This window comes from Passer montanus, unplaced genomic scaffold (genome assembly GCF_014805655.1).
Source record: "Passer montanus isolate IOZ18808 unplaced genomic scaffold, ASM1480565v1 scaffold35, whole genome shotgun sequence".
NCBI lineage: Eukaryota > Metazoa > Chordata > Aves > Passeriformes > Passeridae > Passer > Passer montanus.
In genome coordinates, this window is record NW_024368263.1 from 5,738,300 (window position 1) to 5,762,854 (window position 24,555).

A 24,555-nucleotide genomic window follows, 5' to 3' on the forward strand; every position below is an offset into this window, starting at 1 on the left:
ATTGATCAGCTGCTGTATAAATGCTGTAGTGTGCCAGATCCAAGCTGGAGTTATTTTACACTAGTGGCTCCCACGGTCTCACAGGAGATTTAAAAAAAAATAAAACCGGCTGAGGTAGGAGGGGAGCCGAGTGTTGGTGAGCACCCTCAGCTCCCAGCTGCTCCCCTCAGGAACCACCCCAACACCCGCTCTGCCGGGGCAGATCTGACCGGGGCCTCAGCTTTTACGTTTTTAGTACTGAGCCGTACTTCTTCACGGCAACAAAGCTCTAGAGCAAACTAGAAAGAAAAGAGTACTACTGTTCCTGAAAAGACGAAAAGCTGCCCCACAGGGCGGGGGGCGAGCCGAAACCACCGCGCTCTCTCAGCCCCTGCGCCTGACCTCCCTGCGCCGCCCCGCCCGCTGCCCTCACGCGGCCCCGCCCACCCTCGCGCACAACAGCGCCCAGATCAGCGCGTGCCCCCGGGTTCCAATTCTATTGGGCGAGACGAGGAGGGCGGGGCTAGCCTGTCTATTAAAAGGAGCGCGGCGGATTCTGGGCCCTTCTTTCGGCGTGGCCAGCGAGGTGAGCGGTGCGGCGGCTTTGGAGCGGGCGGGCGGTGGGGCCGGGCCGGGCCGCGGTGATGTCTCTTGACACGTGTTAGACTGCTGATATACATGAAGCAGAACTACTGCTGAGCGCCCCGGCTGCGTCCACCCCGCGGGGCGGCCGGGGTGTGCCGCATCAATAACCTCTCCTTTACTCTCGGTGTTTTGCAGGGCCCGTGCGGCGGGCGGCGGCCGGGAGCGGCGGTAAATAAAGCTTGTGTCCCCCAGAGCGTGTCCGGCTGGTTCTTTGCGCGTGCCGCACTGCCTTTGACCCGGCGGGGCCCGCCTGGCGCCGCCGGCCAAGCAGCGGTGCTACAGCGAAGCGCTTGTTCATAACTGGCCCCGCTCGGCACGACCCGGGCGGCGCTTTTAAAAACAAGTGACATTCGTTCGAGAGCGTGTCACCCTGGGGGGCACGGCGGGGAGCGGGGCCTGCCGGAGAGCTGCCCGCCCTCCTGCGAGGGCAGCCCGTTCCCGGGCAGGGCGGGGCCGAGCAGAGCCGTGCCGTGTGACTCCACACAGGCGAAGCGACCGCTGTAGGTGTCCTTAGATAGCTCAGGGTTAAGTTGTAAAAAGGAGCTCAAAAAAGGAGCAAGAGTCCCTGTGCTGCCCGCCCTCCTGCGAGGGCAGGGCGGGGCCGCTCATGGCCGTGCCGTGTGACTCCACACAGCCGAAGCGACCGCTGTAGGTTTCCTTAGATAGCTCAGGGTTAAGTTGTAAAAAGGAGCTCAAAAAAGGAGCAAGAGTCCTGGGATTCCTGCCTAGCTGTTGCAGGATTAGAGCAGCTGGGTGAATCAGCTTGGAGGCAGGAGAAATGCTTCCAGGATGGGGGTCATTATGTGTATGGTGCAAAACACCTTAAAAGACTGCTGTGACTGCGCTGCAGCTTCTTAAGGGGGTACGCTTTTTATATGTGTCAGTGGGGGGAAGAACAGCATTTTCTGTCAGTACAACACAGGACTAGACATACAGGAATGGGGCAGAGTCTAGGCAGACTTAAGGGATCACTGAGCGCCCAGAGGCTCCTCAGGGTGGCAGACATGGATGTGTCAGCTCTGTTCTGTAACTGCTCGTAATCCTGGCACAGTTCTACCAGGTATGCAAACATCATCTTAAGCATATTCCTCGTAGGAATACTAGCTGGTGTGGTGATTCATGACAGTAAAATTAAATAGGTTTTCCTTCCAGACCTCGGCACTGGTTAACTCTGAAACTGTCATGCCACAACCAGTAGGTACGTGGATAAGTCTGCAAAGCACAGGGCACACTGTTATTACAAGCTGCCTTTCTAATAAGGTTTTTAAAACAATTTGCACTATATAGTGGCTGAATGCTGTAGAAACGAAATTTACTGAGTTGTTTGACATGGGATAAATTTATTTAATAAAACAAAGCAAGCAGATTGTAGTTACCCACAGTTTATGAAGTGCAGTATGACAATCTTGTGTAATAAGTCTAAATCTGTTTACACATTAGTGCATCTAGTCCTTCGACTTAAGTTATTGCACATAGAAATTAACTCATGTAAAAGACCTGCGTACAAGACATGCAGACTTCATGAAAGGCAAATAATGCCTACAAAATCAGCAAACCCCAGAATATACACAGCCTGGAATGGTCAAGGAGGAGTTCAGGTAACAAATATAACTACTAATATTTCAATTAAAGGTAACCAAAATAGGTGTTCAAATATAGAATTAATTTTAAATATATTAAATGCTTTTGTTTCAGGCAAGGTGCTGTTTAAAAAACCTTCAATAGAATAGCTTCATTTAGAGATGGTAAATCATCAAGTTATACATGGAAATTTTGATTTACATCAAATGTGACAACACAACATACAAAAAAATTTCTTTAAAAATTACTTGGAAAAAAAAAAAAGAAAATCATGTTATAAAAGGAGAGCCAAAACTCACCTTTGTTGTAAACTAAAACATTTTCTGACATCCATGAACAGTTGGCAACACTGAGTATCAGAAAAATATTAAGTGTTAAGGAGTGGATATGTAGTGTTCAAACCTTGAATTTACTGCATACATTTAGCCTTGATTCATTACACCTGACAAATTAAAGGCAGCTCCCCCTTCCCCTTCATGTTTGGCCACTAATTAGCAGAAAGAGCATTTAATCATGATCAGCTGAATCAACTGCAATGCTTGAGTTCCTATGCCACAAAGTCCAAGAAACCAGTGCAGGGGGGTGAGAATCTGTCAGCCACAGCTGCTTCCACCAGCAGCAGGGGCTGTAACTGAGGATCCCAGCCCGTGCCTTGGGTGTAAACACAGTGCAAAGGAAAACACTCACAGCAAAAAACTCCTGTCAGAACTGGGTGTTCCATCACAGCAAGAGGCTCTGCACAGTTAGGTCACTGCTCCTGGAGATGTGCAGTGCTGACACTTGGTGTGTGTGCTCTTGTCTCTATAAACATTCAGAATTAATCAGGAACCAAGGTGATTGTACCTCACTATAAGGCGGCTTGCTATGGTTTGGTCTCATGGCTTTACCAATTTTTTTTTCCTCATTTACAAAAATCTGACAGTCCCACCTTCACTGATAGTTGTGTGTTTTATGGCTAATTGCTTCCCAAAAAAAGCACAAGTTCTGTATGAAAAAAGTAATGTGTATACAGCACATTGAATCACAATATCACCTATACATCCAATTTACATTCTTTTATCCTGAAAGCATTTCATATTTCGATTGCTTGACACAAGCTATTGACTGCAGAAGTGAAAGAACATAAAATAGTTCATTCTACACCTCCAACTGCCTGAGAAAGAAAAATATTCTTCCAGTTTTATAAATTCATTCCTTATTTAGGATTTTTTCCATTTGGCACGCAATTCCTTTGCTGCCAAACAACTTTTCAATGCTTTAATGCACATTAACATAGCATGAAAACAAGCTGAACAAAAGGTGCATCAACAAGCTCCTTGATCTGTTACATTTGAGTTCCTCCTCCCTCCCCACAAAGAACAGGTCACCTCAGCCTCCCAGTTAAAATCCTGATGGCAGCCAGTACAAAAATAAATCAACAGCTTAATGGAATGGAACTTCATGTAGCTGAAGTACACGGGAACAATAACCAGGCAAGTGAGCGCACAGGAACGGGGAAAGGCAGTCCTTGGGAGGGGGGAGTGGCACAAGTTAAGGACGAGAACTACAGCACAGTTTAGAAAACCATGAGAGTAACTTTTATAATACTGTAAACTGCAAGAGTCTTCACATGTCATGGTTGATCAGAGGCCTCAGTGCTCAGATCTTGAGGAGGGCATGTGGAGGAGCGGGGATCCATGGCTGAGTGCATTAAAGGAATATAGACATCATCCATGTTTGGCATGACAAAGATTTTCTGGGAAAAAGATGCAATGAAATGAAGTTACATTACATATGTCACTTGAAACCTTAGTTCTCCAATTTTAGTTTAAAAAATGCAACACATTTACAGAGAAAAGGTTCTCAAGCTCAGCATAGTTTGAGTCAGTGCAGTGCCCATTAACTGAAACCATTTTGTTGTGTTCCAGTTGTAAATGAAACTCAGCAATATTAATATCTCTGCATATTTCATTCAATTAAAATGGCACTACAGGTCTACACATGAGTCTTGAGACCACCCCAGCAGTCAGTTTCAGCAAAGCTCTCAACATCCATCCCCGTGGCTGGGAGCAGTGGAGGACATGACTAATTATAAATGAAATATAGGACGTGTGAAAATTAAACACCCCACCCCTTTAATTGACCAAAACTATCATCAATGAAAGGAGAATGTAAAGGGAACACACCTGGAACTCTTGTTCCAGTTTCCTTGCTATCCAGTCTGTTACATGGACCAGAGTCACTTCTCTCTCACCCAGTTTTGGCCGCGCTTTTAACTCCAGGTAGGGAGGCCTTCGGAAGCCGTACCTGGGGCAGAACACAGAGCAGCATTTACTACAGACACCCTAAGCAAGGAAGTACTTAAAACTGTAACAATTAGCTCTTAGTAACAGTTCCTACCTCAGTTACAACTAATTTGTACTGCTCCTTGCCCAGAACCCACCCGAGCCAGGCTTTAGCTCTCAGCTGCAGCCCGTGGTGTAGCACACCTGAACATTGCCCAGCTCTGCTCTGAGCTCCTCTTACCATATTCTGTCAGTGGGTGGAGGTGGAATGTTAATCACTAGTGTTCCTCTGCACTCCTGTACTTCAACTGTTAGCAGCAATGGAGTATTGGAGACCTCTTCAATTTTTTTCTTAATAAACTCAGTCTCTGTTGCTTTCTGAAAGTATTTTGACTTCGTAATTTTATCCACAATTCTCATGATTTTACTTGTCCGATGTCCTCCAACATACCTTTAGATAGAGAATAGAAAAAGGACATCAAGATAATTTTCTTAAACCTATTTGCTAAGACAGACATGGTTTTTCTATTAAATCATTAAAATTTTTGATAAAAAAATTCTGAACAGATACGTGGCCAAGCAGTACATGCTAGGGCTGCACCCAGCAGCTGTACTCTGTCAGCTACAAGTGTCTGGCAGAAACTCTTCAGTCTGAACACTCCTTCCCAGATGGCACTGGAAACAACCTTTTTTAAAACTGCAAATACACTTAAATCATTAATGCCAGCAAGCTGGCATGAGAAGTGACAACTTCCCTAAACCATTCAAAAAACCTGTCAAGACACTGATGCACCAAGATGTGCACAAATCATCAGCACAGAAGGCCCAGCCACTGTACCTGATTATTTAACTGTGTGCTGAACAAAAAGGTTTTAATTTTAAGGCACTGTAGCATTTACAAGTATAAGGATGCTGAAAAAGAAGAGGAAAACAGTTTTGGCAGTGGGTGGAATGATATTCCAAAAATGGTTAACTGTGTCTGCAGAAAGTGGGCTTTTCCTGGCAATTGTGCCAGACAGCATTCCTGGCTTTAGAAACAGATGCTTTAAGGGCTGAATATGTTTTTTCTTACCCCTATCTCATGTTGGAAATACACACTCCAAAAATAGCACATTTGGTATTTTCCACACACTATATCATGTCTAATTGTGGCTCTTGGTGTTATGGTAGCAGAGATAACGTCCTAAGGAAATGACATTTTCCTATTCAGAGAAAAAATAAATTTTTTCTGACACAAACTCTTACAGTTTTGTCCTTAGCACAACATAAGACAAAAAACTGTTCAGCTGATATAAAAAGAGAAAATAAATTTTGTCTTTGGGATTTTATACTAGCTGTATCTTTACCCAGAGAAAGAAGTTATTCTCCCACCAGATTCTATAGTGGTAGTAATGCAGATTTTTAATAGGTGTAAGAAATTTTTTTCAGTATTTTACATTAAGATTCTTCATTCTCCCTCTTTGTCCTCTTGATAAAGAGTTCTTTATATGCTCTATGAATTTCAAGAAAATATGAAATGCATCAATTGCAGTAATTCAAACAACTCTTCACACAATTTTCTCTGGAACATTTTAAATAAGTCATGAGTCTGCTGATATATTCACTGCAAAAATCACTTAGAATGTTCAGACATAGAAAACATTGTGATTGCCTCAGACATTCTGGGCTCAGACATTCAGCTTTCTCACTGCATGGCATAATTGCAATCAGATGCAGAAAGCAAAAAAACAGAGCCACAGCCAAAACAAGGAATGATGTGGCATCACTGATGTTGGGAAATTTTCTTTGAAATCCATGTACAGCATCAGAGGGCAGTATTGCACAGCCCAGGCACACAAAGTCCTCAAGGAGAAAAAAACAAAACAAAACTGAGCAAGAAAAACAGGCTTGACTAACAGTTGTTTTCTTAAAGAAAAGAAAATGGAATGCTGGAAATCAGGGATCAGCAGGATAAGCATAGGAGTAATACTGCATAGAGAGGGTTTCAGGTTTTCACACAAAATCCTGTTCTTGGCTCTGCTACCAGGTAGGACATGCTGGGGAAGGTCCCCAGGGCTTCTCTGGCCTCCCAGTACCCAGCAGAGGAGGGCTGGGAGGTGCCCAGGGCAGCTGGGTCCCTGCAGGGCTGGGGTGAACAGGGCTCCTCTGCTGCCCTGGAAATGGGAGACGGGGGCTGCTTCATGGCTTGGGCAGCCTCTGCCATTCTGGGGACAAAGAGCACCACAGGACTGGCAGCAGCTGTCAGGTGTGGGGGGATGGAAGGATTAAAACAGCTCACCCTTCTGCTCCTGGGGTCACCTGCTTCTCTCCTGCCAGCTCAGGAGCATCATCCTCCTCCGAAGAGCCAGCGCTGGAGGATTCCTCATCGCTGTCTGCAAGACAATACGCCCTTGGCCTGAAACTGAAACAATGCAATTTCCAGGTCAAATGCAATATCCTTAAATAGCTACTCATCCTCTACAGCTCTGGCTGACATTACAGGTTCCTGAACTGTCCCCTCCCCTCTTTTATAAATGCTATCTAAAAGAACAAAACTAAAACCACTCTGAAGCCAGTCTGGCAGAACCAGCTTTCAAAACAGAAATCTGTTTTCCCCAGTGGAACATAATCCTTCATAAAAAGAGGCTGGCACGGGGGTGGCTATTCTACATACTCAAATCACATGTGGAGATTATTCAAAATATATTTGGAAGCATCTCTGTTGTTGTTTTTCATGAGTTGAACAGAATTAGGATTGGACAAACCATTTAGTTTGAATGTCGTGGGGGAAAAAGTGAAGTAATAAACAAGTGTTGCCCTTTGGTACAAAATACCACACAGTAGTGACTAATTCCTAGACTTGAACTGTGGAAGACTTTATGTACACAGTCACAAGAAAAATTTCAAATCTTTTAAACGGATTTAAATGAGAGAAGGATACAGTGGATACACTTCAAAATTAACAGATCTTTACTGAATGCAAGAGCTTGAAACAGTTACACAACACAGGCTTCAAAAACATATGGCTCTAGCCCTAGGGATTATACCCACGAATATAATACTCTACAGCACGTTCAGAATACACTTTATAGCTGTGTCTTCTTTCTTTGTGTGTGTGTGTGTGTTCTTGGAAATGTATTTGAAGCATTAATAACCTCAGACAGGGCATGGACTGAGGCCACTGCCTGTTACTCTGCACACAGGACAAACTGGGGGTTGCTGTATGAAGTCCTAATGTGAAGGGACAGTTCAGGTGCAGCTCACAGTGCACAAGACTCCTTCCCCACTGGGGCAGTAATCCCAGGACCTGTCCACACTGAAGTGTTTCCTACCCAGGCTGTGGAATCAGGATTGCAAACCTCTTCCTACCTGTGTTGTACCTGCAGAGGAATGCAGGAGCAAACCAAACTGAGCCAGCTCCCCAAGGACGTGGGGGTGGAGGGTGGTGCCTGTCCCTGGCCCCAATACCAATGCTGGAGCTGCTCCTCACAGAAATTCACCTTTTCAGGTCAGATTCAAACTGCACCTTTTCCACCAGGGTGTGACCTCACTTCTCTTTCCTGTGCACTTTAGCATCCAACTCAAACCGTGCTCAGGGCATTCTCAGGTCTTTCAAAGGTGTCACCTTCTTACAAGGTGTTTTATTTCCTGGTTGGGGTCCTCTGAAATGCCTCACAAGCACCAAGTGGCTCAGACCACAGGATTTCCTCGCATTAAACAAAGCAACAATAAATAAGCTTGAGTGAGATTTCAGGGGAGCACTGTGTACAATGGACCATTTATATGACACAAACATTGGCAGAAAAAAATCACTTTGGACCTACTGTATTGTTCCTGTAAAGATTGCACAATATGTTATGAATTGCCATTTGTCAGTTTGTTTTTATGTGGTTCAACAAAGCCAAAAGGACTAATGGGTTAAGAAGCTCCAGTAACTTTGGGTTAACCTGCCTGCTTTTGCCTCAACTCCTGTTTAGCAGCATCTGTAATGTACTGAAGGGGTCCTCTGAAATGCCTCACAAGCACCAAGTGGCTCAGACCACAGGATTTCCTCGCATTAAACAAAGCAACAATAAATAAGCTTGAGTGAGATTTCAGGGGAGCACTGTGTACAATGGACCATTTATATGACACAAACATTGGCAGAAAAAAATCACTTTGGACCTACTGTATTGTTCCTGTAAAGATTGCACAATATGTTATGAATTGCCATTTGTCAGTTTGTTTTTATGTGGTTCAACAAAGCCAAAAGGACTAATGGGTTAAGAAGCTCCAGTAACTTTGGGTTAACCTGCCTGCTTTTGCCTCAACTCCTGTTTAGCAGCATCTGTAATGTATTACTTTTATAAAATTGGCAATTAAATAGTTTCCTATTCTTTCTGAGAGCAGCATTTTCCTGAGAGGACATGCAAGACAGCATTACCAGACTGTCTCTGCACACTTCACTTCTATTTCAAACAGCAAGTGCAACAGTGACCCACTTGTCTTGCTTTACACTGACAACAGCCACAGACAGACAAACCCCAGAGCTGCTCCCCCTCTCCTCTCTCTGCATGAGTAGGTGCCTTCCTCACACCACTTTGTGGTTACTGCATCTCAAGAGATGGTTTGTTCTGAGCTCCTAAGGGCCAGAAATGAGCTCAGCAACCAACACACATCACTTAGTGACAACATGACCATGGATGCAAACACATGCAGAGTAATTTGATTTGTCACAGCAAATGTCAACTGATAATTTAAAAAGCTAGTAGAATTAAAATTAACTAACACATTGGAAGGCAGAGATGAGAATCAAACTGTTCTATACTTTTCAGTCCTTAATTTATTTAATATCCATTTTAAGGGGAAAAAAAAACAACCAAGCAACCAAAAAACCCTCATCCAAACCAGAATATATTAGACTGTTGTTTATGTAAAGCTGCCACCTGGCCCTGAGCTTTGAAACATCCCAGCCCTGTGCAGGGAGCAATGCAGTTAATGTTGATACCTTCAAGTAACTGGTTGCTTGGCTACAGGCACTTAAATCTGCCTTGCTGGGGGCCTATAGCTCAGCCAGCAGCAACCTGATTTTTAAATATGAATCAGAGTGTTCACTAATTATTTCTGAGGCTGTTCCTGCACTGAACAGATATGAAAATACACAAAGAAAATCCTGAAGGGGTGGGGAAGAAAAGCAAGAATTTGATTTGTACAGACATTTCCTCCTCTATCCCCCATTTTTTTGGGTAGGCAGGATTAAACAGACTTTGAAAAATTCACATCTACCAGTTATAGTGATGTAAATTCAGAAATATTTATTTCAAGCAGTGACAATGAGAATCTAGGTCGATTTAAAATCCTCTGAATTTCTACCAGTGTATGAGATCATTCAGCCATTAGGGTTTTTTTTTCACATTTATTTTCTTGTCATGACTGCACTGAAATATAGTGCTGCTGTAAGTATTACTTCAAGCTATCTCAGAATAAATGGTCAGAGCTGTGACATAAGTATACAAAGCATCTAGTATCTTAATTGTGAAAGACCATACCATTTTGTTCATAGCTAAACAAATGGCCAGATTTAGAGACTATTTTCTTGATTTGTAGGCAGTGGTTGTACATTAAATCAGAGACCACCTACTGTTCAGAGCCTGCAGATTTAGGTACAAAGAGCACACAGCACAAAAATAAAAATGGACCTCAGAGCTGGGAGTGGATCCATCCAGGGATGGATATTTGATAGGTGCCCCTCACTAGGTTAATACAAATGGACAATGGATGACATTCAAACATGGCCAAAAGGAGAGGGAAAGCACAAATACAAAGGAGGTAAGTTACTGTATGGTGTCTGCTAATTAGTTCATCTACATAAGGAATTTCACTTAGGTATAGCAGGCAAACAGAAGGTGGCAATGAGGAAAAATAGAGACTAAAGCAGGGATGTGATTACTCCCACGATGCAATAAAGCTTTTGAAAAGGTCTTTACATAACAATTAGAGCCTGTTTACCTTCCACATTGTTTGCTACTCCATGGTACCATGCTGCAGTAGCCTGTTACACCTGTCTATTTCTGCATGTGTGTATCTCCAGTATTTGAGTTTTATCTCACAAAACTAAATTTAGTCACAGGGCATTTTAAAACCCAAGTGAAATATATATATAAAATAATTGTACCACAGAAGCCTTTTATTAAAATTATTATCAATAGTGTGACCAAACAATAAAGTAGCACAGAAAAGCCACCTTCCACACCCACTTGCATGAAACACCCCCAAAACCCCTTTCAATCTGCAGAGCCAGAGCTGCAAACACACAAGAGAAATCCCAGCTTTTCACAGTGACAGCACCATTGCCAGCCCTTACCCTTCCCTGCCGATCTCGCCAACCTTAAACGCCTCCCCAAGCGGCTCTTTACCAAGTTTGGTCAAATTCATCTTGGTCTCCAGGGTCATTAGAAAAGATCCATTGTAGGACATTTCCAGATCAACCCAAAGTCCTGAAATAAACAACAGAAAAGATGTCACTTGAAGAGCAATCACAAAGCAAGCTTTCTGATCACATTAAGCTCATGGAACAAAGCCAGATATAAATCCAAGGCACACTGAAACAGAGTGGTGAGTATAGCTAATGGCCTAAAAAAATACTCTGATTTACACACATCTAAACTGCTTAAGAGATGTGAAATGAGATACAGGAAATAGAATAGCATCAGGGATTCACTTCAGAACTATTTCCAGCATTGCTCCAAGCCAAGCAGTGATGGGGACACTCCTCCGCATCGCTGACGCCGTCCAAGTGAAGCACAACTTCAAATCCCAGAGCAACAATTGCTTCTCTCACAGCACAACCTGCTGCCCCTTGTTTTGCCAGTGGTGTATTGAAGATCTGTGACAAGGTTCCCTCAGTAACTGAGCTACAGGCATTGCTTTATGATTCAGTGTAAACAGGGTCATTACTGACACAATTCTAGATGTACAATATTAAGTTAAATCCTATTGTCTGTGCAAACTATTTGCTTTTTGCAATCTCCAAAAGAATTGTCTTGGGAATACCTTAAGATTAGCTCAAGCCTTTTAAGTGACACCCTGCACCAAAGCAGTAGGATTTGTCATCCAGAGGTTAGAAAACAGATGCCAATAAACACAGATTATACTTCTTCCTCTTCCAGATATTGCAGCTGCACAAAACATTCCCTCACCAATACCTGGCAAATCAACCACTGACCCATTCCACTTTTATTTACTTATTTGGAAGCAATTAATGGTGAATAAAACTGAAACCAGGACAAATGGTAACTACCCTTTGTGTTTTATTGTTCTAGAAAAGTCACACTTTATCAGTTAAAGAACTATTGTTTTATTTTCTGCAAAAACATATCCTTATCATAATCCCACCCAGATTTGGTAACAGAAACAGAGGCAGCTCCCAAAGACCTGGTCACTGGCACCCTGTGAGGTTACATGCTGGAAGCAAGATGAAGGCAAGCTGGTGCTTTACTAACCCAAATAACTATTTTCCACCACATTTTTTCTAACCCTGTTCTAAAAACCAAACACAAGAACTCAAACACAATCTTATAAGGATTTTTTTCTCTTTACAGTAGGAAAGTATCAGTAAGATCATAAAAACCATGAAAACAGCTTAATAGATTTTTTGGATAATCAATGAGTTCAGCAGAACTCAATCATCAATATAATTTTAACAGTAGATCAAATTAAGCAAAGGATGCCATTACTGAGAGGGAAAATTCCTTCTGACCATAAAATATTCTTACACTTTTTCCAGAGGGAAAAAGGGAGGGAGAGGGAGTGAAGAATTGGGCAGATGGTACAATTTATTAAATTTTCTGGTTCCCTAGCCTTGACAGAATTACAGTAAAACCACAGCATATGCTGTCACCCAAGCAGGACTGTATTAACAGAAACAAGACCTTTTTTCTAACATTGTCTGTTAACAAATTTAGCTAATTAGAGAAGGCATATAACAAAAAAATTTATTTTCTTTGGAATCAAGCACTGGGAAAAAGAAGTATTGATGAAACAAAGCACATCACAATTAGTAACTGCATTTTAAAGCCTCACAAAAGGCTTTAAACACTTACTAAAAAACCCCAAAAACTTAGAAGCATTCATTCTGGATACTCCTCTGAAACTAGAGAGTTTTTTCCCCCACATTTCCCAATAAACCAAGTCATTTACCCATAGACCAACTTACCAAGAAATACATTTATTCTTATGGAAACAAGCATTTCCAATTATCATCCCCTTGTTTATGTCCTTTTAAGTATAATAAGAGAACAAGTTATTCCAGTAATTACTCACTACAAGCTCTTAAAACCCTAAGAGCTCACATGTATGTTCACATGTTCACATTCAACAGTATGGAAGAAGTTAAAAGGATTAGAATTCCTACCATAAATGTTTGCTTGTCACAGTTTAACTGAACAAGAAACTAAAGGAACTAATTGATCTCATTGCTGCTTCAGCAATTAATTGAAGCTAAGTGTTCAGTGGATCCTAAATCCCATCTCATGACTTAGAACTACAGTCCATGGTTACAACTGAAGTTATGAGAACAGAGAAAGGAATTCCAAAAATGTTTCAATCAAGGCAAAGGAAAACACACTGACAAGAACCCTGATTAAAAAGAAACTATAAAACCACTCCACAAGCCATACACACAAAGATTTTTAAAAGTTTCCCTTTGTTCTGTAACTCCAGATAAAACTTCCACCAATGGTGCAATCACTTAACTGAGAACACTGGAGGACTCCCTAAGTACTGTGAAGAAGCTGCTGTCCCACACAGCATCAATATGCTTCAGTTCCCCAAATACTGACTGCACTCCAGCTTATTCCATCTATTCAACTCTCATTTCTCTTAAAAATACAGATTTTGGTCCTCATGACAACCAAACAGTTTGCTCTTTTCAAACACGCTTTGTTTATAAAGCTCAGTGGAAAATAATCTGTGGAAAAGTTGAGAGCAATGTACCCAGTGTTTTATAGATAAGGCTTTTCCCCAAAGGGTTGCAAGCCTCAAGCAGATAAGGGCAAACAACAGCATTTGGATACAACAGGCAGCATTAATTAATGTATGTCCAAGAAGATTGTAATATTTTCCCAAAGTCTGCTTTGCTCAGATTTATGAGGGAAAGGTTAGCACTTACTATCCTCATGCTTTTGGTCAGTGATTTGAGTGGCACAGAGTTTTAGTATTAATGTTTATCAACCTTCTCCTAGAGCCCATGCATCTGGTATTCTTGCACAGGTCAGGTGACCACACCAGGTCTTCCAAGGAAATATTTCCCTTTAGGCCAATTAGAAATTTCTCCACGTTGAGTGGAGAAACTCTGATACAATTTAAAATTAAAAACTGCTCTGATTACATCTTAGATGGCATCTAGCTGTCCTCAACACATAGAATAAATGCTTTTGAAGCTAAAAAAGCATTATTCCAAGTTTTTCTTTTTTGCAAGACTACTTAAGTGACATGAGCATCCTCAAATATGTGACCATATGCTAGCCAGAAGGAACATAAAACAAACACAATTCATCAAGCAGCAGTATGAAAGTCATCCAGCTTTAAAACAAGCTGTATTTAATATTTAGAACATAAAATGATCCTGTATTTTGAAGTGTATTTAAAAAAAAACCCCACTATTCTTGTTTTCCAAGTGATTACAATTATATTTTCTGAATCCCTGTTTTCAGAACAGGGCAGCTTCTCTTGGAGAGACAAACCTGTTTTCTCCCATGGCACAGAATCAGATCTGTCCCAAGCAGATGTGCATTGCCCTCTGCAGTCCCTGACAGTATCAGATAAGTGTCTGCATCTCTGCTGCATGCAAATTTTAGTTCAGTAATTATTTCCTATAGAAAGACATGATCACAATTCCACATATACAGAATTACATTTACACCAAGCCTGAGACAGAGACCCCTGAGTATCTCAGAATAAGCTCTTACTACATGTACCTAAAACATGCAGAAGGTGAACAGATCAACATTCTCCACAGATACAAAGGCAATACCAGCACCTGCTATTTTTGCATTTTACCTCTGTGATCAATAGAAGGTTTGAAGGCTTGAAGGATCTTGGGCACTGCTATCCCCATGTCAAGCTCAGTCAGAGTCAGCTCATTCATGAAGTAGGGCAGCTAAAAGGCCAGAATATAAAAAAATCAAATACGTGTTATGGAACTAAAAATCAGTTTCCTGAGAGAAGAAAGCTCATTAAACTTAAGGAATGGACTGAGCTGAAGTGTCACCAGTGAAAGAACACAAATATAATTACACTAAATTCTTACTATTCTAGAATTTCACAGCTGCCAATTTCAAAACTTTTTAGGGAGAGACTGGGCATCTGAACTTGTTTTTTAAATTATGCTGAAGTTTAGATGCTGACCTTAAACCATCAGCATGCTTTTTAGTCAAAGTATGTAAAAAGCTCAAGAATGAAGTGTAAATCCTATTTCACTGTGAATAAAAATCAAATACTTCTTTGGATTTTAACTTCAATCATATATTTTATCACTGATGTTTTATCAATGTCTCAGCTTCTTTTATCTTGGGCAAATTCTTTCACAGAACATTACCTTTTAAATCTCTATCACAGTGTTAGTAAAACAGAGGCACAGGAATCACGATTCAGGTATCTTACTCTTCTAATTGACTGAAAACATATCTCCTGTGAATAGACACTGCTTTAACACATAAAAAAAATACACCCAGTCCCCACTGCCAGTCTTTCCACTTAAAAAGTTACCAGTGAGATGTCTGGGTACCCTGCTGTCACAATTGTGGAAGCAGACAGGGCAGATTTAGGCTACTGGTGATTTCCCAAAGCAAAGGCAGCACTATCTCACAGCTGGGGCTGGCAGCTAAATTTCTGAGCTTTTGTAAGCAAGACAGCAACTTCCTTTGCCTTTAGGAACAGGCAAACTCCTGCCCAGACACCAGGAGCTGAAGGCTGTGGTGAACTGCTGCTGCTCAGAAGGGTTACAGAAGGCAAGGGGAAGACTGAGAAGTCACTCACATCCCTTTACCCTTGAGATGGTGCAGCTGATGGAAGCTGTGTCCTGTCACCCCACAGAGCTTTTTCCATAACTACTTCTCCCACTGACCTCCTGCAAGTAGTTTATGTCTGAAGTTAACAGGAACACACTACAGTTGTGGTTCCCTGATGTCCTCTACCTTAAAAGCAATCTACTATTTCCCAAAGAAGATTTCCTCATTTATATGCAGTTCTATCCATCTCTAATGTAAATACAATAATACTTTAATTTTTACATAAAAATTTGACAGATACAAATAGCTAATCCAGCTGTAGTTCATTTTAAACAGAAGCAGCAAAGTTCACATGCATCAGAAACTGAACAGCCATTCTGTAGCACATTTATTGTTTTTTAGATGTAAGTATGAAATAAGTCTTTCTTGTACTATTTTAAAACTCAAAGACTATGTGTTTTGCTTCCTTCAAAGGAGTGTATAATGCAAATATCCAGATCAGGTACCTTTATTTTGCTAAGCTTCATTTGGATCTTCTTTGACACTAGATCAGACCAGTATTTCTCTCCTAAAAAATCCCAAAATATTCTTCCAAGCAGAGCGTTCACCCAGGCCTCCTGTTCTTCTTCTTCAGCTTCCACACTGGCATCTGACAACTGAAAACATAAAGCTGGTTATTCAGCTCTATAAATTCCATAAAATAAGGAAAGAAAAGACCTGATTTATACTGGAAGCTCAGTGTTAAGAGCCTGGGTCAACTCAGAACACCAAATGCTCAGCACAGGGAGCAGCTCTACAAATGCATCAGCTGGGCTGCCACGAGCCTGTCATCATCCTGACATGCAGCAGAGGGAATGAGACCACACAGATACAGATTGACCTCTGGCAATGAAATGAGAAAGTTCTATGTAACTTAACCTCTGGCAGAAAAAGCAGATAAACCCAGAGTGGGCAGACTTATAAACAGTGTTTGCAGTAAAAGATACTCCCTCTTGCTAGTCAGATCTGGAAGAACAGGTACTCTATTCTTCCTTTGTTTTACAAAAAAATTGGAAAGCAAGACCCAACCTTACATCCTTAAATCCAGTTCAGAAACACCACAAATATATGATAAACACAGTATAGGGAATCACACTCCTCCTTCCTGTGTTTGAATATGGGATTCAGGAAACTATATTGTTCCCTCTGCTACATTTTTGTTCACAGTCCAAGAGAATTCTGTCTTGGTTTCCTTGAGAACCATCTTGAAACACCTGGAAATATTATATATTCAGATGCTGCTTCACTGACTACACACACAAAATCCAATGCAGCTGAAATAATTTTGGGTGTGTACACACATTACCATGAAAAAACAGGAAGTTTCCATGAAGGAAACACAACATATTAAGTGCCTGCAATGACAGAAGAATTCACCACCCTACATTATTCCAGGCAGAACTCCTGAAGCCAGCAGACAGGCAGCACTTTCTAAGACAGGCAGGTAGATGCTGCAGTTCTGAACATCATCTCTAGGCAGCTACTGCTTGCAAGGGCTGCAGCCAGGCTGTGCCAGGGTGAGGAGCCTCTGCTGTGACGCAGGTTCCCTGCCAGCACTGCTCAGCTATTTATAGAATGGCTTCTGACACGTGCCAGATTCAGCAGCAAATCCATCACAGCTTCAGGAGTGGCTGGGGGCTAGAATATGTTTTCCTGGGAGAACACAAGATGTGTTTATTCATACACTACACCATGGGCTCCTATTCCCTTTTCTGGGTGTTGTATGAAAGTCTGGAAACAAAGATGCATGATATGAATTGCCACTATTTTAAATAAAAAGTGGTCATGCTTAACATTAAAGATGTGTTTATTATGAGTGTTGTATTTAGTATTAAGGTTCTGTTTACTGAGAGTGACTGAAATGCAGTCCAGGAGGTCAAAGGATTAGCAAGAGCTACAGAAGCTGTTCACTTTTCCTTTGGAGCACAAGCATTACCTTTTTCACAGCTGTAGGGCTGCTGTCTGCACTGAGGACTGGACTACCTGAAGGGCTTTTCTTTTCTTGTGGAACACACTTTGCCATATAAATATTGTAGTCCAGAAGCATTTTCTGCCTCACGTTGCCAGCCAGGTCCTTGTGCTTTGGCTGGGATGTGATTTCTTCTGCGCTTCCCTTGCTGCTGCTCCGGCTGTGTGTGAGCACTCCAGACTGACTATCAGCTCTGCTGTGTGCTGGCAGCACCCCTGCATTCAAAGGAATAATACCTGTTCAACAGAGAACAAATCTGACAGCCAAATACCAACAGTGTATCATCAGACTTTAAAGGAACATGTTTATTCCACAGATATTTCTCCTGAAAAAAAGACCAGCATGGTGCTTTCTTATTTTAAAGGCTAAAAGCAAATTCTACTGCTGTGTGTTTAGGTGGTCCTAAACCCAAATTAGCCAGTATTTGCTATGAGTCAGCACTCAGCAGGGTGTGGGACTGGAGGAGTCAGCTGATCGATAGCATATTTAAATAGGGACACTCACATATGTATAACACATGGCAGAATTCCCAACAGCTCTGCTGGATAACGCCTAAAATAAAAGTCAGGTGATTGAAATGCACCTATGGCTAAAGTTTGGTGTTTTTTTACTAATCTAATTATAGGCTGTTACAATTAGAAGGACTGTGAAAAGCATGTAACTATTGGAATTTTAATTTTGTATTTGCATTTCAAGAACTTATGTGTCAGAAACAATGTTAACTAATTTTTAAGAAGCTTCTCAGAGAATAAAGGCAGAAAAGCATGAGTCATTCAGTTTAAAATCACATCAGAGGATGGGTTTAAATTAATATTCCAAACAACTGATCAATACTATAGACTAATGTTTATTGGTTCAGATATATATATATTTATAAATATATGTTGGGCAGGACCCTTTATTTAAACAGAGGAATGTATTTTCTTGTGACACTAACCCATGAGAAAGCCCTATCCTTTACATGAAACTAGAGTGGAAGGAAGGATGGAGGAGGAAGAATAAGTAATGAAAGAACTGAGCCTGCCTAATACTGCAAGTGTTGACACCAGTTCCAAAATACAGAAAAAGAAGAGACTGAACAATTCCTCCTTACAAATATGACATTAAAGTTATTACATTAATACACTGTCAGTTATTACAGCCACTGACAAACAGTGTATTAAATAAAATAGTCTAAAACCAGTCATATTTGCAAGCACAGAGCTAAGAGGGAAAAGGTGGGGGTAAGGTGGCAACGAGAGGCCAAGGTAAGGAGAAGAGTATCAGAGTATCTTTGGTATTTTTATTTTTTGCTTGTAAAGGTCACTGTGGCACCACCAAAACATAACTGGGGTTTGTTTCTTTTAACAGACTTCTACAAGAATACAAAATCTGAGTACCTGGCTTGCTCCCACTGGGTGGCTTCTTTACTTCAGACTTGAGCTTTGATGCGAGAAGGAACCTCCTGAACCACTCCTCCTTCTCCCTGCCCGTCCTTCCAAAGAGGTAAAGCACTTGATCCTTTTGGCAAGTGGACTTGGCTCCATCCTGAGGCTTCTTGGATTCCTCATTGTTTGAGTCCCCCTTTTCAGCAGGTTTCTCCTCTGCAGTCTCCTTCTCAGGCTGGGCCTTGGCCATGAAGTCATCCTGCTTGGCGAGTTCAATGCAAATTGGGTATTTCTTATTCCAAATGCGTTTCCGTGCCAGGCTCTTGGGAACCAGGGAAATCTGAAGGATATATGAAAGGGTTAAATGAATTTATTTTTCACTTGTATCCTCTATGTTTCTATACTGAAATAAAGAACACAGGAATGCAAGAGATAAAGATCCCACACTGGATCTGCCAGTTTAACTGACTCAAAATTTCTGGATGTCTAACCCACTGCCATCACTAAGTCTTTGGTGAGCCAAGCCTTGGAATTAAAACAAAGGCCATTTAAGTAGATTATACCATGTGGATTAGAAACTCTGTTTTCATTTAGATGATCTTATTCTTATGGACTTGCAGAAAAAATAGAAAATCCAAGAACTTTATTTCTGGGACCACGGAGAGATAAATAGATAATAAGATTAAATAATCAGAGTCCAAAGTGAGTTTTGAACACAACTTTTCATGCCCACCTTATGAAATTGAGTATTGGAAATTGGTGACAGACACATCAAATACATAAGAGTCAAGCCATAAGACTGATTTGCAGATAATTATATTCTTAACTCAGGATCAAATAGACAGTGCAAGTGATTAGAGGAGTGGTTTTAAAAAAAGAGTTAAAAATTCTTATGTGGGGGGTCTGTACTCAGCAGTGTTCCCCAAAAACTGTGGGCAAGTCCCTTGAAGAGTAGTCATCCTTTGTTTATTGCAGTCAGGACACTTGGCCCTTCTGTAATCAATTGGGGCTGGGTGGGGGGAAGTACTGGAAATTTTTCTAAGATACCACAGGGAACCACCATCAGTCAAGTGCTCTCACATGATAGCTCTGCTTGTCTTCATGATGGGAAAACAAATCTGCAAAAGGCAGGAATCTCATTTTTTTTAATCTTTTCACTTCTTCCTTTAATGGAAGGCAGAGCTGACAGCACACTCCTTTCCCATACAGACTCAGAGCAAGGGAGGGAGCTTTTCCTCACTGTTGCCTTGGTCCCTCTCTCCCTCTCACTTCCAGTCAAGTGAAGTGTGGTTGTTGCCTCCTACATCTGTACTGCCACGGCCCTCGACTGATGCAGCACATTAAAAAAATCCATTCCCTTCATAATTATGTATTGATGTATTGTTTAAAACAATACCAATGGAATCAACTTCACGTGGCAACTCTTGACATATTTGAGGGAGGCAAACAACATGTAGGAAAACTGTCCTAGTATTATTGTTGATGCACTCTTCCAACTGCAAAAATCCCCATTTCCTTCCCCAGACTGGGGGTACCTGGAGCAGGTCACGTTCCCGACACCTCTCACTCTCCTTCACATTCACATATGATGTACATTCCCTCTTTGAGTGAAATATAAATGTTGTCTCAGCTGCCTTGGGGTAGAGACAACCACCAAAGATGAGGCATTTTGGTGTAACCTTCAGAACATGTCATCTCATGCATCGGGAACGAGTCTCAGGGCTCCCATGAGTTAACTCTGCTCTCTACTGCCAGAGGAAAAAATGCCTTTCCCTTACTGTGTAAATATGTACTTTCTTCCAAATCCTGCTCAATCTTCCTCCCCAGCACAATCTTTTGAAAGTTAGTCACGACAACAGTTTTGTTTAAATAATGACAGAACGTGAAAATAGAGGAGTGAAAAAAAAACCAGAGTCAAAAAGAATTTGCGAAGTATTTTTTGTTAAAATCATATATAAGTAAGATACTCACCTTGCTGTCTGTTAGTTCATAAATTTTTTGACTGACATATGTGACTTCAGGCTTTGGCTCGTTGTACACAGCTCTCCTAGAAATATTTTTATTGGGTTTTGAAAGTCGTAGGGTGCTGCCTTCGAGTCGCACATAGACAGAGTGAGTCAACGTAGCATGGTATGTTTCTGGATCATAATTATAAATTTCATTCATCCATCCCTAGAGAAGAAGGCAGTGTTAACAGGCTTTTAAGCTACTGGAAAACCAAGTACAGCATGTACCTAAAAACTTTAAATTATTATCCAACTTTCTGCCAAAGTTATTTCACTTAGTGCACAAACAGAACGAGGCAATAAATGCCCTAAACAAGGTAGCACCAAACCAACAGAGCAGGAGATGAGGATGAGATCTTAAGTCTTGTGTTTTTTCTGACTCCGGCACTTGGTCTGTGTGGCACAGGGTGCTCACCCACCCAGGAGCCATGGTGGGATCTGCAGACACAGGATGCCCAAAGAGCCACAGGGTAGGAGGGCTGAGCAGCACAGCAAGCTCAGACACTTCAATCACCCAGAGCCCAGGCAGAGCAAACAGCCTGTCTGCTCACAGACAGCACTGACACTGGAATCACCACAATCAAGGACTCAGTGGAAGACCACAATGGAGTTTGCTTTCATGCACCATCACAGTTTGAGATCATTTAACATGTTGTGTAACTGCCCAGCTACAACACAGGAGTCATACATGTGGATTAAATTCAATTAATTTGTGTGCTGTAAAAGAAACACAAAACAAACCAGCCAGTCCTGCTGTAACAAGCCTCTAAGTGCTGACTCTGATCATGGGGGTGGTGTTGCTTCTCTTCTCCAACATCTGACTACAGAAATAGAGATGATAAATGGGGTAGAAGGTAGGCAGAATACTCATTCAAGGAGAAGTTTTCCTTCTCTTAACCCGCCATGCAACATTCTTTGATCATTGTTTTTATCTGCACATCAGAACCTTGAATTCAGCATACTCAATATTCATCAATGTCAACAGAAAGTGAAGGGGAGCAGAAAGGCAAATGGCAACTTTGCAAACACCTGCATGATGACAGTGTGGGGAAGTGGGGAGAGCTGAATAAGCACCCCAGTATTTCTCAAAACAAAAAGTCATAACTACTTTATGCAAAACATCCCAAAAATTACTGCAAGATTTCAACTTACTAAAGAAGTTCCACCTACACATAGAAATGTAAAATTTTTCTTTTATGCTAATTTTCTTCAGTTTCAGTGCCACATAATTTCCCACAGTAGACAGCATACACTTTCTTAGGTGCCATAGTAACAGTGATATCTGTTTTGCTTACTCCAACATCTAGCTCCATTTCCACTATAAACCCTGAAAAAACTAGATAAATTAGCATTTCTTTTATGTTCAGGAAAGATTAAGTCATTCATCTTTGCTCAGCTCCAAAGCAGATTATGTCTTTTATTAATAGAAATGCCTATACCAGGGCATACTCTTTGAAGAAGCTTTATGGCTGGTTTTTTCCTTACAGCGTGTTATACACAACTCCCATATAGGAAATACAGTGCATGAGAAAGAATTTTCTATAAGCCATCAAACTGCACAGCAGGTTTGAAGCACATCCCATCTCCTTCCTAGAAATTATTTAGCCAAGACATCTTTGAGCAGACAGCAATTAATTTTCAGCCAGGAACTCCAGCTGGACTTACTGAAGCACAAGAACATCACATGAGCTGCCCAAAGCCACGGTGTGCGGGAACTGGAATATCCATATGGCCCACAGATCTCTGGAGCTACTCCCACATGCCCCCATCAGATCTCCAAGCTATTTCTAGCTCAGACAAAGTCTGGAGCCTGCAGCCAGGCAAACATACAGATGGGAATTTGCTGCCTCAGAAGTTTCTTGCCTTCTCCTGGAAGGCCGTTCAGCCAACACCAGCTGGCACAGAGCAAGGGCTGCTTGGAGAGTGGGTCATTATAGGAAGCTTAGTCACAGGAGCCCTTTCTCTAAGTCTAATAAGCTTTCTATTTTCAGTAGAAAGGTTGGAAACTTATGGGTACATGTGGTACCCAGGAAGGAAGGTCAGACTGCACCTGACATTCCTTTAACTGCCTGCTTGAGATGGAGCTGTGATGAAAACAACACATGATTTACCCATCAAAATCCTGACTTCCCTGTGCCAAAGTAAGTAGAAATCCCTCCTGGTTTTCTGATCTCTACCATGTGTCCAGGCCTTCCAGTTCAAACAAATGGATTAGCTGTACAGTCTGCCAAACACACAATTCTCACACCCTGTAGTGCCTCCCCTGCTCACCCATAACCCAACAGAAGTGCAAACACAGCACAACCACCAGGTAATCAGCAACTGGAGAACCAAGCTCAGGTTTAAGTATTTGGGGTTTTATTTTCAGACAACAGGCGGGATGAAAGAGACAGCACATTACTGCAAACCCTCCTTCACCATAAAATTTATTTTTCTAATTTCTAAGGATGAAGTTTCTTCTTTGCACTCAGATGTGCATGTTATTTTGTTACAGAGATACACTGCATAGCTGACAGTAAAATGTCAGCTTCACTAAATGGCCATTCTTCCCTCTATTAATGAAATTGAAAACAAGTGGCAGACACAGAAATTTTATCTAACAGTGTTGAAGGAGGAAACAACACCACCTGCCTTCTCACTTCAGTGATCTTCAGTTCAGTAAACTAGCTTAAAAAACACTGAGAAGTTTATCCAAGAAGCCCCTAAAGTCATTCCAAAGTTCCTGCACTTTAAGAACAATTTCAGCAGAATTACCTCTGCCTCTCTTTTTGCAAAACCAAATTGGAACAAAAGATTCACAGCCCACGGAAACAGTTTTGCAATGCACCCAAACAGGGAAATTGTGTTACCATAACGTGCTAGCAACAGATAAATTCTCCCAAACTACTGAAGCAACAATGGACTTCCTTGTGTAGGAGAGGAGCGACTGTAGGATAGGTCTCCTCTGTTCCAGCGAAGTTGTTAAAATAAGAAATTTAGTAATTCTGGGAGGACAATGACCATAGTCATATGCCAGCGTGCAGCTGCTGGCCATTTACACTGATCCTGTGATCTCCATTTCTAAAGGTCAGCAGTTGCTCCACGCTCCCAGCAGAACGTGCCTGGCCATGAGGCTGGAGAGCGCCCTGAACACGGAGAGCTCCTGGGGCTGGGCAGCACCACGGCTCTGCCAGCCCAGGCCACGGCTCCAGCCCATGGCTCTGCCAGCCCAGGGCTCTGCCAGCCCAGGCCACAGCTCCAGCCCAGGCCACAGCCCCAGCCCATGGCTCTGCCAGCCCATGGCTCTGCCAGCCCAGGGCTCTGCCAGCCCAGGCCACAGCTCCAGCCCAGGGCTCTGCCAGCCCAGGCCACGGCTCCAGCCCAGGCCACGGCTCCAGCCCATGGCTCCCCCAGCCCAGGCCACAGCTCCAGCCCAGGGCTCCCCCAGCCCAGGCCACAGCTCCAGCCCAGGCCACGGCTCCAGCCCAGGCCACAGCTCCAGCCCATGGCTCTGCCAGCCCATGGCTCTGCCAGCCCATGGCTCCCCCAGCCCAGGCCACGGCTCCAGCCCACAGAGCTGCCCCTGCTCCGCCCGGGAGCACCCAGCTCATGGGACACGACAAAAACAGCTTTAAAAGCCCCCCTCAGTTTGGTTTTCCTTTCCTGACTCTGGGCTCCAAATATTTTATTAAACTGCAGTTCAACAGAATAATTCATGCAAGAACTGCACAGTCAGGCCTTGTAGGTACCAACTTTCTC

The 24,555-nt window shown here is 42.3% G+C and overlaps 1 protein-coding gene and 1 non-coding gene across 4 annotated transcripts in view; one reads left to right on the top strand and one right to left on the bottom strand.

Moving 5' to 3' along the window:
• Positions 1–846: 846 nt before the first annotated feature.
• On the top strand, positions 847–976 carry LOC120505705. The gene has a single exon (XR_005628285.1). It is a non-coding gene; the product is annotated as a small nucleolar RNA SNORA76 (small nucleolar RNA).
• Positions 977–1,935: 959 nt separating this feature from the next.
• Positions 1,936–24,555, bottom strand: part of TEX2 (testis expressed 2) — a 46,072-nt gene continuing 23,452 nt past the window's right edge. Inside the window, exons 3-12 of one of the 3 annotated variants that reach the window (XM_039715860.1) lie at positions 20,783–20,983; positions 18,824–19,151; positions 17,412–17,680; positions 15,943–16,092; positions 14,487–14,586; positions 10,792–10,924; positions 6,748–6,870; positions 4,711–4,920; positions 4,371–4,491; positions 1,936–3,940 (exon numbers count right to left, since the gene is read on the bottom strand). In XM_039715860.1, the coding sequence (XP_039571794.1) occupies positions 3,818–3,940; positions 4,371–4,491; positions 4,711–4,920; positions 6,748–6,870; positions 10,792–10,924; positions 14,487–14,586; positions 15,943–16,092; positions 17,412–17,680; positions 18,824–19,151; positions 20,783–20,983 (1,758 nt within the window). In that variant the 3' untranslated portion in view covers positions 1,936–3,817. The remainder of the gene's footprint in view (positions 3,941–4,370; positions 4,492–4,710; positions 4,921–6,747; positions 6,871–10,791; positions 10,925–14,486; positions 14,587–15,942; positions 16,093–17,411; positions 17,681–18,823; positions 19,152–20,782; positions 20,984–24,555) is intronic. The other 2 variants (XM_039715861.1, XM_039715862.1) reach the window with 2 other exon arrangements.